This window comes from Epinephelus moara, chromosome 17, assembly GCF_006386435.1.
Source record: "Epinephelus moara isolate mb chromosome 17, YSFRI_EMoa_1.0, whole genome shotgun sequence".
In the NCBI taxonomy this organism is placed as follows: Eukaryota; Metazoa; Chordata; class Actinopteri; order Perciformes; family Serranidae; genus Epinephelus; species Epinephelus moara.
In genome coordinates this window covers 14745488-14758864 of record NC_065522.1, presented here as the reverse complement: position 1 = coordinate 14758864, position 13377 = coordinate 14745488, and the positions used below count along the sequence as shown (strand labels likewise).

The following is a 13377-nucleotide window of genomic DNA, read 5'->3' as shown; positions in this document are numbered from 1 at the left end:
GAGTTGGCTTTGATGTAATATTGTGATATTTCATTTGATTATGCTGATTTGATTGTGCGAGGTCATCCATCTCGCCTGATGTCTCTGATATCCTTCAAAAGCATTTTGCTTTATTGGCTTGCTGGTCTACCCAACAGAATTTCAATGGTTGTTTGATGGTATTAATGCACCATTTAAATGCAGACCCCGAAGTTGAAGCGGGGGGGGGGGAAACCCATGCGGAGAGAGCATGCATGGAATCTGAAAGTCAGATGTCAGAGGAGTCAGTGGAGGGGAGGAATTTTCTCAAAATGCAGATGCTACACAGGAGTGGAATATCAAATGTTCAACTCTCTTTCAGGGATTTTGGAGTGTGACTAAAAAAAAGGGGGCTCTTCTCTTTCTAATAGCGCCAACTTATCCACTTCACTTTTTTTTTTTTTTTTTCCAAAAAAGGGTTCTGCCAAGCTTATGCCGCTTTGACGGGGAAAAAAAAAGCAAAGCATTTATGCACGCAAATGAAGTGAATAGTGAGCAGATGTGCAGCGCACCTGAGATAAAACTACCACAATTGTCATTCTTTTCCATTCAACAGCAGAGGATTCAACAGGGAACAGAAGGATCCATTTTTCCAAGACCACAGTCAGCCTCCATTCAAATTACATACCACATCAAGTCCAGAGAATCTACAACATCAGGGCCAGAAATAAACATATGCGCAAGTTATCTTGCCACTATTCCTCGAGTAAGAGTCTCCATAAGATGGCAATCATGATTATTGCCAGCGCAACAGCAATTAGCACCATTACAGAATTGGACATTTAATCACAACAAACGACATCTGACATTAAACATCTCTTCTACTTTGTTAAGGAAAACGCTGTCTGAAACTTGAAGAAAATGAAATGTGTCTGATGAGTCATTGCTTGGGGAAATCAATTCATTTAGTCATACAGAGGTGCTAAGTTATTTATTGCCTGTCAGCATGAGCTGTTAGTTCAATTTAATTTCTCGCTGCAGAAAGAACAGAGACGCTACAGAGGAAATTTGAAGAGAATTATTTTATTTATGCAAACAGGATGTGTTCTTAAAAAAGTGACATCAACATTTTTCATCCCTTTTTTGTCCTTGCGGTTTTTCTGCGGTGCCACAGTAACATCTAGAGTTTTGCATTGGACTGACAGGTCCTCTTTTTCACAAACATACTTATGTTTCCAGTGCTACTTCTACAATCCCCAGTGGCTACTGAGGAACAAAACACACTGAAAGCACTAACATTAAGACAAATGTGCCCCAAATCTAAAAATACTGCGAACACTAAAACACAACAGTGAAAGCACACAAAAAAGAATGAAAATGTGCTCTGAAAAATAAAAAACATTGGAAATATCAAAACAGTAGAAATGTGCACCAAAACAAACACTGGGGAGGGAAGTGGTGAGCCTATTTTGCCTTAGCAACAGCAAAGACAGTGAAGTGTTCCTACCTGGGTTCAAGGCTGTAATGCTCAGAGCACACACAAAACTAAATTGTTGGATTAAAAAGAATGAGAAAGACAGTTTTGTTATTGAACCTTACCACTATTTTGGCAAAAATAAATAAATAATGATGCCCTAACCCTGCCCTCAGCTGTACTTATATTCCGGCACACTGGTGTTGGATCAAACCCCAGCTGTATGAGTTAGCATGTCATTGTAAATGTGAAAATAAAGGTGTCAAGCTACTACAGTTAACATGTAATTTTAAATGTGAAAATCAAAGTACCAGGATACCACAGTTTGCTTGTGATTCCAAATATTAAAGTCAAGGTACCAGGAGTTGGCATGTAATTCTAAATGTTAAAATCCAAGTACTAGGATACAACAGTTAAAATGTAATTTTAAATGTTAAATATCAAAATCAAGGTGCCAGGATACTACAGTTAACATGTAATTTAAAATGTGAAAATGAAGGTGCTAGGATAAGTTACAGTGTAATTCTAAACATTAAAATCAAGTTGCCAGGATACTAAACTTTGTTTGTAATTCTAAATGTTAAAAGCAAGTTGCCAGGATACTACAGTTTGCTTTTGATTCTAAATGTTAAGGCAAGGTACCATGAGTCAGCATGTAATTCTAAATGTTAAAATCCAAGTACCAGGATACTACAGTTAGCATGTCATTCTAAATGCTAAAATCAAGGTGACAGGACACTAATGTTTGCTTATGATTGTAAATGTTAAAATAAAGTTGTTGTGATTAGCATGTAATTCTAAATGTTAAAATCCAAGTGCTAGGACACTACAGTTATTGTTTAGATCAGGGTACCAGGATACTATAGTTGGCAAGTAATTCTTCATGTTAAAATCAAGTAACCAGGATTAAGATTTAGATCTAATTGTTAAAATCCAGGATACTACAGTTAGCACGTAACTGTTAACTTTGTATGGGAATGCTATCACTACTCAGCATGCAACATTACTACACTAAAACAGTAGTAATGTTGACTGAAGTACATTTAAGCTAAAATTAGCATGCCAGGATGCAAAAGGTAGCATGTAATTCAAAATGTCAATAATTTAATGTATATGCTATCATTTAGCATGTTAGCGGGTCAATTTACCTGTTTGTGGCAGTGCCAGATTAAAGTAGGGTCAAATTATTCTGAGCCTGAGGACAAATTATAATGGCAATCCATTAAGTTGACCTAATTGTTGATATATCTTATTCTGGACCTGAAGGTGTTGGACCAAGAGACTTACAAACGTACCAAAACTGTCAAAGTGTTTTTCTTTGTTTATGTGTTTTTCCATTTTGTATTTGTCTGAACTGTTTGGTTTTTTTTAGGAGAGATACAACAACTTCCCAAATGTAGAACACCTATATGAGTGTACATACATTACAAAGTGAACTTAAGGTACAGTCAATGCACAATCAGTTCTATTTTTTTTTTTTTTTAATATATATATTGGACCACGTCTTCCCATGGTACATTTTAGAGAGTCCCTCGAGAAAACTTGACTTTGCAGGGGCCTAAATTCTCTTTAATTTTGTGCAATAGTCACATAGAGAAAGTTAAACATAAAGTTGAGGGTATAAACCACCCTAAAAGTTTTGAGGACTATTGTGTAATGAGTATCACTTACCAGAGGCTTGGTCACAACACTGAGGAAAATGACAGGTGCAGCTATTAAACGGATGAATCAGAGAGCACAGAAACTTTTTGCATAACCTTCTTTTTGACTTTCATAATAGCACCATTCATGGCAGCGTCATACCTCAATATTTTAACATGGATCAAGAGGTTCATTTGAAATCAAAAAGTACTCCCTCAACAAAAACAGCATCATCTCAACTCCATCAATCCATTTTTCAGCCCACTCATTTTGATGCCTGCTTAAAAAGCCATTTATCTGCTCATACCAAATCATAATTGGCATTCTAATAGCAGTAAAATGACACAGATAAATACTCACCAATCATAGACACTACCAGCACTTTAGAATCATGTATCCCTTTTTACTAAAGTGGACGATTTCCTCTTCAAATCATCAATGAGTACAAAGATACCTGCACACGCATGCATAGAAAAAGACACATTTAACGCTCTCCACCCTCTTTCCTCCCATGAAATAACCCTTTTAAATGCAAATACCCAGGAGGCAACTGGCTTCTTATCATACGTTTCATTGTCTCCTTTGGGGTAGTGGGGTTGAGAGCTGTTTTGCTCTGCATCTGCATGTAATTGCACACATACAGGAACAAAGCAGCTTCGGAATAAATTACAGCAAAAACACTACATTAGGCGAGAGATGCTATTAATTCCAGCCGCTACATAGACGCACAGAAAGACAAAATTTTAAAGTTCCTCCAGAGGATAGCAGTGGCGGGTTCTTTAACTTGATGTATCGGTTGAGGACAGCTGGTCTAATTATCTTTGATTTATTTCAGTTTTGGGTTCCTCTGTATTTTATCTGTAATGCCATGGGAGCTGTATTTTTTTGTTGTCTCTGCCTAACCTGTTGTAACAGACCAGCCTTAACATTTAGAAGATGCAAGTATGAGAGAGATGCCAGTGCACACTTCAGCCTGACAAGTCAAACAGGTGTTTGGTGAAGAAATATCGCAGGTGTGTCGACTGTAAATGACAGCACAACACTGCCGCCACCTACTTTGCCTGGCAAAGCTCGGCCTACGTACGTAACAACCAATATTCTCACACTCTTAAAATTGACAAATTTTTACCCCAACTGTATAACTGAAAAACATCATTGAGGGAAACTTGACTTTCAAGCTGTTGTGACCATTCTGACTGTTATATGAGCAGATAAATCATCTCCTGCTCTCTTCTGCTCATATTGGACACATTACCATGACTGTACTGTGGCAGGTGAACACTGCCATCTAGTGGCCATAGACAAAAATACAGTTGGAAACTCCATTATGTTTATCATACCAGGAGACATTCATTCAGTAGGTGTAGGACAAGCCTTGGTGTGTTTAACTTCCCAAGTCACATCATTCCAATATGGAGTAATAGAACCACATGATTTCATGTATCATTCAACCAACAACAAACAAAACATGCTACACATTTTTTGTCACGCTCTGCTTTTTCCCATCACTTGCTTTCATCAGAGCCTTTATGGCCCTCGCCCTCATTTCCAGCTCCAGGAGCTCCAGTTGCTGAATCGACGGCCGACACGCTGCAGGCGCGCGCCCCAAAACAGGTGCGCCTTGAACAGGTAAACTAACATCCGTGCACGGCGGAGGTGCACTCTGTTCCTTAGCTTCCTCTTTGCTTGAAGAGGACGAAAACGCTAAAATCTCACTGACGCTTTTGTCTATGTCGCTTTGGATGTCCTTCTTTCCACCTTCCGCTGGTTGAGAGCCCGTGGGAGGTTTAGGATTCACTGGGTCAGGGTTTACCACTGGGTCAGCGCCTTCCCTGCTGCTGTCCGCTACTTTCACCGCTCCATCCACGGCTTTAACAGTCTGCTCCTCTTTGGGCCCTTCTATGTCGCTATCGTAAGTGTCTGCGTTTATGCTCAGGACGTCGCTCTCCTCTCCTGAACCGCCACCCTCTGTAAAGAAAATTACACCAAGATTTTAAATGTAAAATGGCCCCTTTTTAAAGCTTTTTTTTCTGTCTTTGAAGTCTTTGATTGAGTGCCTGGGGGATGTTCTTCCAGCGCATTACGTATTAATTACCTTGCTTAGGGTCCTCAGTTTTTGCAGTGTCTTTGAGGCAAGATGTAGAGTCCACATTATTGTCTTGCCTTGATGTGGGAAAAATGAAAAAAATAAAATACACGCAAGTATGAGAAAAGCATGAAAACACACTCCACATTCACTTTGAAATTGTGCCCTGATAGTTCTCAAACTGTTCACTCACTGGCTCTCCAAGGTCTCTTCTGTGTTTTTGTCGCCATTTCCAGATGTCAGTTCTTCTCCTGCAACCAAACAGCAGATTTAAGTGAATGACATACTTTTGGACAGCTCATCCCAAAAACAAAAATACATATATTTTCTTACTTGCAGTGCTTTTTATCAATCTAGATTGTTTTGGTGTGAGTTGCCGAATGTTAGAGATGTCGGCCTTACCTCGAATATGATGGAAGTAGAGGCTCAAAACTCAACAGCAAAGTCTCTTTACAGAAATCATGAGTGTTACTCAAGATAATCCACAGACCTTGTTGTGAGCAGTTTTATGTAGGAACTATTTTCCTATCACTGAACTACACCTGCCGACTGTATCACCGCGCAGAAGGACACATGAATCTACTCATTGAGGAGAGGCTGGTGCTCGTGACAGTGCGAGATGTAAACATCAATGGTGTCCTCCTCTAACTTTAGTTAACTTAGTGGTGCTAGTTGAGCCAACAGTCGATGCACACTTCCTTCTGTGTGGTGATACAGTTGGTGGGTGTAGTTCAGTAGAAAGAAAATAGTTCCTACATGAAACTGTTCACAACAAGATCTGTGGATTATCTTGAGTAACTAGGTCATGATATCTGGAAGAAGACATTGCTGTTGAGTTTTTCAATGTAGTGCCATCTAGTTCCATTGCATTCAAGCAAAGACAGACATCTTTATTATCTGAAACAATCGGCAACTCACACAAAAAAAATCTGGACTAATAAATAGCGTTACAGGTAAAAGAAAAAATACGTATTTTTAATTCTGGAATGAACTACCATTTAAAGATTGTTTCGTTCCACAAAGTATGTAGCTGTAAAACTTACCTGCTAGGATCTGTAAAAGATTTTTCTCTGAGATCGGCTCCAGTTGCTCCCAGCACATTTTTTTGATTTCCTCTAAACTAAAGTCCTGTGAATGACAATGTGTTTAATAGTATCTTTGACAATGGGCTGCTTTGATAGCCTCCCAAGCAAGTAGCAGAAGTCTACAGTCTGACATCTTTATCTGTTTTACATAACTGTTATCACTATCTGTTCAAAAATGTCTAGAGTCGACACAAGTCTATGTATGTTTTTATCTTCATTTTCTTTACGATACATCTCCATAGCTAATTTATAGCTATAGATAAAAAAACATAACCAGCAACTAAACACAGAGTATGTTAAATAACTAACAGCAATTCCCTGTCTAACTTAAAGTGATTTTTTTTTAAGTGATGTGGAAAACTAAAATGTATATAAAGGTGACTTCTGAATCAGATGCAATGACATTTAATACAGTGTGTGCTTACAAAAAGATGGAACAAACCTTTTCATGCAATGATCACTATTGCTCAAAGTCCTGTTGCTTTTTCAGCAAAGGCTGGTGCTGTTGTAATGTAGCCAACAGTACAAAATATGGCCATGAATGTTGGAAGACAACACTTGGCAAAGCAGAAAATGTGGTTCTTAAAACCACAAACTACTGCCAGTAAAATGCACCGTGACAGCAAATTGCATTTGCCTCAGTTATCCGTGGACAGACATCTTGAAGACAACATGTAAGGAAGTCCAAAGCTACATCGCAACTGTTGATAAATGAGGCTTATTCCTTGGACCGGTTAAGCCTTTGTCCGTTGCTCCACAAATGCCTTTTGATCAGTACTTGACACATACTTTATTTATAAATGAAAACACACGAGTCTCAAATTTTAAAACACTGATAGCATTTCCATACATACCATACTGAGAGCATGAGTTCAAAATCATATAACATGTTGCTTTCAAGCTCAGACAATCACCTTGAGTTCATCAGGCAGCATTCTCCGTAGCTTCTTCTCCCCCAGCACACGCAGACACTGCTCCAGCATCTCCCGCCTGTCAGCGGCATAAGCAGTGATGGGCTTGAACGGCAGGTTGAGGTCAAGTCCCCCTTCCTCAATGTCACTGCCAATCCTGTCCAGCTCTGCGTCAGCGAGCTCATCCTTTGAGTCCTGCTTTGGGAAACCAACATGTTACTGAGACAAAGTGTCTAGAGTTATTGAGGAAAGATGTTAAGAGTAAGCAAAATGAAGGATGTAAAGGTTTTGGAAACTGTAATAAAAGGTGTTTAAGGTTTTTCAGATTCTGCTTTTTCTTCCTTTCTTTTTTTGTGTGATAATATTACATGATAATAAATCAAACAGTGTGTAGACTTGCATTCTGTGTCAAACCATTTTTACTTCTTTGTATTCATTAAATTGTAAAAATGACCTTAAGTGGACTTAAAAACCCTTCAACTGTTTTCCCGTAGACTGATTTGTGTTACCAAGTACTTAAAATGGAAAAGAATATGCAGATCACACAGCTGCAACCTAAACTTAGTTGACTAGTGGTTACATCAAGCTAAAACTAATGCAGTAATACAACAGCCCTCCAACAAGTCCTATGCCCTTTAATTAATCATGTTCAGTTCACATAGAGGGTGTAGTTTGTGACACTACTGAACTGTGCTGAATTACACTATGGTGTTTTTAACATTTTGTCCATGCCATATTAATGTTTAAATCAGTTTTACCTTGAATTTGAACGTGATGTGAAATTCTCAATCCTTGGGCAAACCCCTTGTTTTTTTCTTTAAATTTAAGCTTTTGTAGTGCAATAAATCAAACATCCAGTTTACTGTAATTCGTTGGTAACATTATTGGGCAAAAACGACTGTGCCAAAGTCTGATAAATTTATTTGCTCCATGTTTGACTTGTTAGGGTGTATACGTGTGTGTGTGTGTGTGTGTGTGTGTGTGTGTGTGTGTGTGTGTGTGTGTGTGTGTGTGAGAGAGAGAGAGAGACACACACACGTGTAAGTACTTTGAAAGTAAACACTGATTTCAGCTCAAAATGAACAGCAAGGAAAAATAACAACAATTGCGTTGAATGTATTTAATGTAAAAAGAACACAAAATCACATCACGGTCATGAATGCTATTTATTATTGCAACTCTTCAGTCTGTCCAATGATTGTAAACAGTCATTGTGAATGAAAATATTTAAGACCCATCAATTTCAAGACTTTTTAAGGTCTTATATTAAGAAAACTTATTTTTTAAGGACATGTAGACACCCTGTTTTTCTACAACATCTTCAATAGCAGGCTACAGAAGCCAAAAGTATGACAGTACCATAGCCTATATTAATTTAAACAGCTACCTAAACCCTCTAGAGATAACAAAACAAGAAGCTAACGAGCATATTACTTTCTGGGGATGTTAGTCCCAAAATATTATTTGGCTTCATTACAATCGTAGCGTGCATGTTATGATGTAGCAAATAAAGAAAAAACACTGACATCGAATGAACAGCTGAAAAACTTTCAAGCTAATTAATTCAAACAAATGTAGCGTTACTACCACAGCTCGCCCAAGTTAAGCACAACATTCAAACGTGCTTGTTAAAGGAATTTACTTAAGGTAAGCCTCTTTGTTTCGTCTCCTACAGGTCTACAAACAAACCGAACTACGGCAGCACGGATAAAACGTTACTGTAGTCTAAACAAAACAAGACGTTAGCACGACGCTAGCTTGAATATCTCACCTCCAAGTTAGCTTCCGCACTTCTTCGCTTGTTGCTGTCGTGTCTTTCTTCCGACTGCGAGTGTTTCCGTTTCTTTTCAGCGCTACTTGATTTCTTTTTGAGCATTTTTAAGTTAAACACACCGGTGCTTCTCCAGAAAGCTGTTTACTCGCGAGCTCCAGGCGAGCTCAGTAGTTTGAGTTGAATGACGCGGGGAATCTACGTCATTAGCGAGCGACGACTTCTTCTTCTGGTGTCGAGGACCTAACAGCCCAATGTCTTCAGCCACCGCCACCTCCTGGGCTGGGGTGTTTCTCCTTCATTTCTCAATCTACCAAGAAAAGAAGAAGAAAAAGGGAAATTCTTTTGATACACCCATCAGCAACTTCCATCTGGTTAATTTATGTTATTTATAATCATGACATCCTTATTTATCCCACAGGTGTGACTGCGTTTTTGTATCTTTCTTAGATTATCTTGTACATAAACTCAGAATTGCTTACAACTGTGGCAAAGCTTCACAAGCAGACTTATTAAATGAGCACTGCAGTGCTTGACTATAACCATATGTCTATCATTTGTGAATGCAGCTGTAAGTTCCCACACTCTCGCTAACAAGTCTTCCTCTGGCCACAACAACAAAGACTGTCAGTCTGATGCTACACCACATTCTGTTAATGTTATAGCCGCACAGGCGTCTGTATTTTGACTGAACCTTGATGTGGCGTTCCAGTGACCTCTCAAGCTGTCGATAGAAGTGCAAATACATTCAAACTGTATCCCATCATCATTTTACACTTCAAAGCTCGCTCGGATTAGTAGTGACAGTCAATCACAAGTCCTCTTCCTGTATTTCACACGGTCTTGCCATCTCCCAGTTTCCATCTGCCTCACCATTTCATCAAATGCAGTGTATCGGATTCATTACTGCAGCAACCTTCAAACCTGCTGCCGCTGCTCATTTACATCGTTCAGGTTCTCACATTTAGAATCAGATGATGCTATCCTCATTGGTAATGCGTGTTTGTTTCAAAGGAATTTACAAAGGACTCTGGGGTGGCATAATAATGACACATAGGTAACAAATGTTTGCGGAACTTGGGCTTATAATTATGCAAAACAATGAGACATATGAAAATGCACTGTCTCTGGCTGTGGTGCATTATGCATGGCCTGTAGAAGATATGTAAAACTGTGACATGAATCAAAAACAGTTAAAGGATCAACACAAGGATGATATATAAATATATATCCCCAGGCAGGTACATTTTTCAATATAATACAATTAATATTCATACAGTATATTACATGCTTTTGTAGGCAGCAACACAGTCCTTATATCCCCAAAAATCCATTAACTTAACTTAAAGAACAAGCTCTCATTAAGAGCAGAATAACAATACACTTCAGCAATAAACAACTCCCTTCAGTCTGCCCTCCTTATTACCACCCAGGTAGCCATGTATTTCATTCAGCTGGACCGAGACACAGGTTTCAAGGTGGTGACGACACAAGCAGGCTGTAAATCACCCTAATTGGCTTCTCCGCCTCTGCCTGAAATAAGGCGGGAGCCAATGCAATGGCTGCCCGGGCGCCATGGCGACAGCTGTCTCCACATAATGCAGGTTGTTATCCTGATGCCATCCGCCAAATTATGCAGTGGATATGGTGGGAGGTGCGCATCGATCACAATCACGTCACAATGTGTTTTCTTTGCAACATCTGCTCCCATGTGTCTGGATATCACCTCGTTAAAAGGGCAATGATGGAGCTGGCACTGTTGAAGGGGACACTGCATTGGAGAGGCATGAGAAGGATCAGGAAAACAACCACACTCTGTATATGTGTGTGCGTTCGTGTGTAAATTCAGAGACCTGCAGCCAAACAATTTTAAACATATGTTGCAAAGTTTTGTGATATGAGACAATTGTATTCACAATAGCTCATTGTCAGAGTGGAGGCTGCTCACAGAAACAGTGTTTCATGATCCTCGCTTTGTCTTCAAAAGTGTGTCTGTTGAATACACATCAAGAGGCTGTTGAAATTTGGCTAATCAAGAGATGTACAACAGTGTGCTGAATGCTTTTGCTATTTTCCTCATTTGATTTAGTTTAGCTGCATAATGCAAGTAAAATGAGGAATCACAGCGAGAAGCAAAAAAAAAAAATTTAAAAGACTGAAAGTGAAATTAAAAAGCTAGCGGAGCTCACTCCAAAGGAAACAAAGAAGGAAAAACTGAGAACATAAGTGAATAAGAAACTAAATTAAAACAAGCTCAGCACGGGAGAATTGTACAAAACACAGTGCAAAGTACATTCAGTTGAGTCTGGAGCACAAAAAACAATGAAGTAGATGTGTGCTGAGTGTGTCTGTAGTTTGACAGGGGAATCAGCATTGTTTTTAGTCCTTTTATTTTCATGATTTTACAGCTGAAAAGGAGCAGTTAATAATAATATTTACCAACCTTCTCCTGTTTGAAATTTGCACCATATATCCAAGTATATAGCATCATATGCATCATCATAATCATCACAGATTGCTTAGTAAATACATATTTTCAGCTTATTTTCAGAGAAAATCAGTTAATTTAAGTTGGAGCACTCAAATCAACCCTATTCTAGTGCCTATTTATATCCACACCCGTCACATTTACTCATTTCAGCACCTCTGAACACTTTTCTTGAATTTATATAAATTCCACGTGTGAACAGACAACTCTCCAATCAACACCTGTCCTCGTCAAATCAACACTTATTGACAGTGGGATTGTTTAGTGTTGAATAACAACTTCTCTGCCAACTGAGCCACTCAGAGAGGAGCTGTGCATTTTTACCCCGATTCATCTGACACATAACTGAGACTTTCTCTTAGACTCAGATAAAACTGTGCTTTAAAGTTTTGGCCAATTATTCTGCTTAAATATCAAAAATACATCTTATTTTACCACTGTGAAAAGTTTGTGAAGTCAGTGCTGGTAACAACTCTTATTCCAAGATCTGAATGGAGGTCAGTAGTAATACAAAATTGTAATTAAATTGATTGCTTAAGCTTGTGGGTACAATATTTGATACTTTAAAATATATCCATATAATGATACAACCCCAGCGATTCTTACGTAGGCATCCACTGGCATTCTTGACTGCTGAAACAACGATCTACAACAACAAGATCTACATGTAGGTGTAGAGCCTGTTAGTTTGAAAGGGGGGCGAACCGAAGCAATTAAGAGAGACCATTTGGACCAGGTGAAGGACAGAAGTTGACGAGAGATGTGTCTGACTGCAGCGAGGAAGATGGACAGTTGATTTACACTTTATTCTTAGATAGTTTTGTTTGAAGTTATTGTCTGCGTGTTCAATGTCAACAAAAAAACTGTCAATGGAGTACTGACACTAAGCAGCGTTGGACTACGGGGGCCCATGTCATTGGTCCGACATCCCATTAGTCCGATGGTCCGCAGTGCTGAATGGCTCCCAGCTGGGAAAGGCTTGAGGCGAAGCAGGCTCACGGCTTATGTGTTTGTCACTTTCTTTTTCATTTTAACCCACACCATGATCTTTTCCTGACCCTAACCCTAACCCTAACCCCCCTAACCCTAACCCTAACCAAGTGGTTTTTGTGCCTAAACCTAACCAGACCTTAACCACAGCGCATCATGATGATTTCGGAACGGACTTCGGAACAATGGGTTTAATATGGTCGGAACAATGGGCTGTCAGACCAATGGGCAGCTCCCGGAATATGAAAGGTCAGTGCCGGGACAGCAAGGCTACAGGACGGCCCACATCCCTTACCTTTAGCCTGGCAGCTGAACACTTACTCTACTGATATGTATAGTACAGAATATTTACAGGTAGCCAAGCCCTAAAAGCAAATTTGCACTTCATACGGTAACAAAGAACGACCCGTCTACCCTGACATTCTCACCCTAACACTGCCCAATTTCCCTTCTCTTGCCTAAACTAAACCAATCCAACCAACAAAGGCAACGAGTACCAGCCAATCATAGGGATAGTAGGGCTGGTAATTCCTTCGCTATCCTGGAAAACCTAAATTGCGCCCTGGAAGCTCTAGATGAGTGTTTGCCCCAAGTAACAGTTTCAAGTGCCAGATTGTATTGAAATGACACAGTCAGTATGAGAATTAAGGAATACTAATATACTTTGGTTTCATATTTTACAGTTAATGTTAGTAATCATCTGATGTGCATAGATTAATACCGATACAGGTAATACTTTGAGTTCCACAACAATCCTGTTTTAGTGTGATACGTATCTGTATATACATGTCAGGCAGTTCATCATTCTTTAGGGCAAATTGTCCTTTCTCTTTAAAAGACAAAAAAAACGCTTTAATATGAAGGCGTGCATTAAACATTTACTGGGAACAAGCCTTTCCAAGTTTAGGGAAGACTTGTGGGTACCCATAGAACCAATTTTCATTCAAGGGACCCCTTTGAAGATCGCAGTTTT

The 13377-nt window shown here is 39.2% G+C and overlaps 1 protein-coding gene across 1 annotated transcript; it reads right to left on the bottom strand.

Annotated features, from left to right (window-relative positions):
- Positions 1–4383: 4383 nt before the first annotated feature.
- Positions 4384–9120, bottom strand: LOC126404554 (caspase activity and apoptosis inhibitor 1). The gene is made up of 6 exons (XM_050067842.1): positions 8927–9120; positions 7159–7350; positions 6203–6287; positions 5353–5410; positions 5169–5236; positions 4384–5041 (listed from the first exon to the last, which is right to left on the bottom strand). The coding sequence occupies exons 1-6, from the start codon at positions 9029–9031 to the stop codon at positions 4545–4547; spliced, it is 1005 nt and encodes a 334-aa protein (XP_049923799.1). The 5' UTR covers positions 9032–9120; the 3' UTR covers positions 4384–4544.
- Between the last annotated feature and the right edge of the window lie 4257 nt (positions 9121–13377).

Excerpts from the sequence above, each read along its gene's own strand:
- LOC126404554 (XM_050067842.1), bottom strand. The coding sequence starts at position 9,031 with ATGCTCAAAAAGAAATCAAGTAGCGCTGAAAAGAAACGGAAACACTCG. Across the intron at positions 7,351-8,926 it reads GTGCGGAAGCTAACTTGGAG|GACTCAAAGGATGAGCTCGC; the intron begins GTGAGATATTCA and ends TTCCCAAAGCAG. Across the intron at positions 6,288-7,158 it reads TGCTGCCTGATGAACTCAAG|GACTTTAGTTTAGAGGAAAT; the intron begins GTGATTGTCTGA and ends TGTCATTCACAG.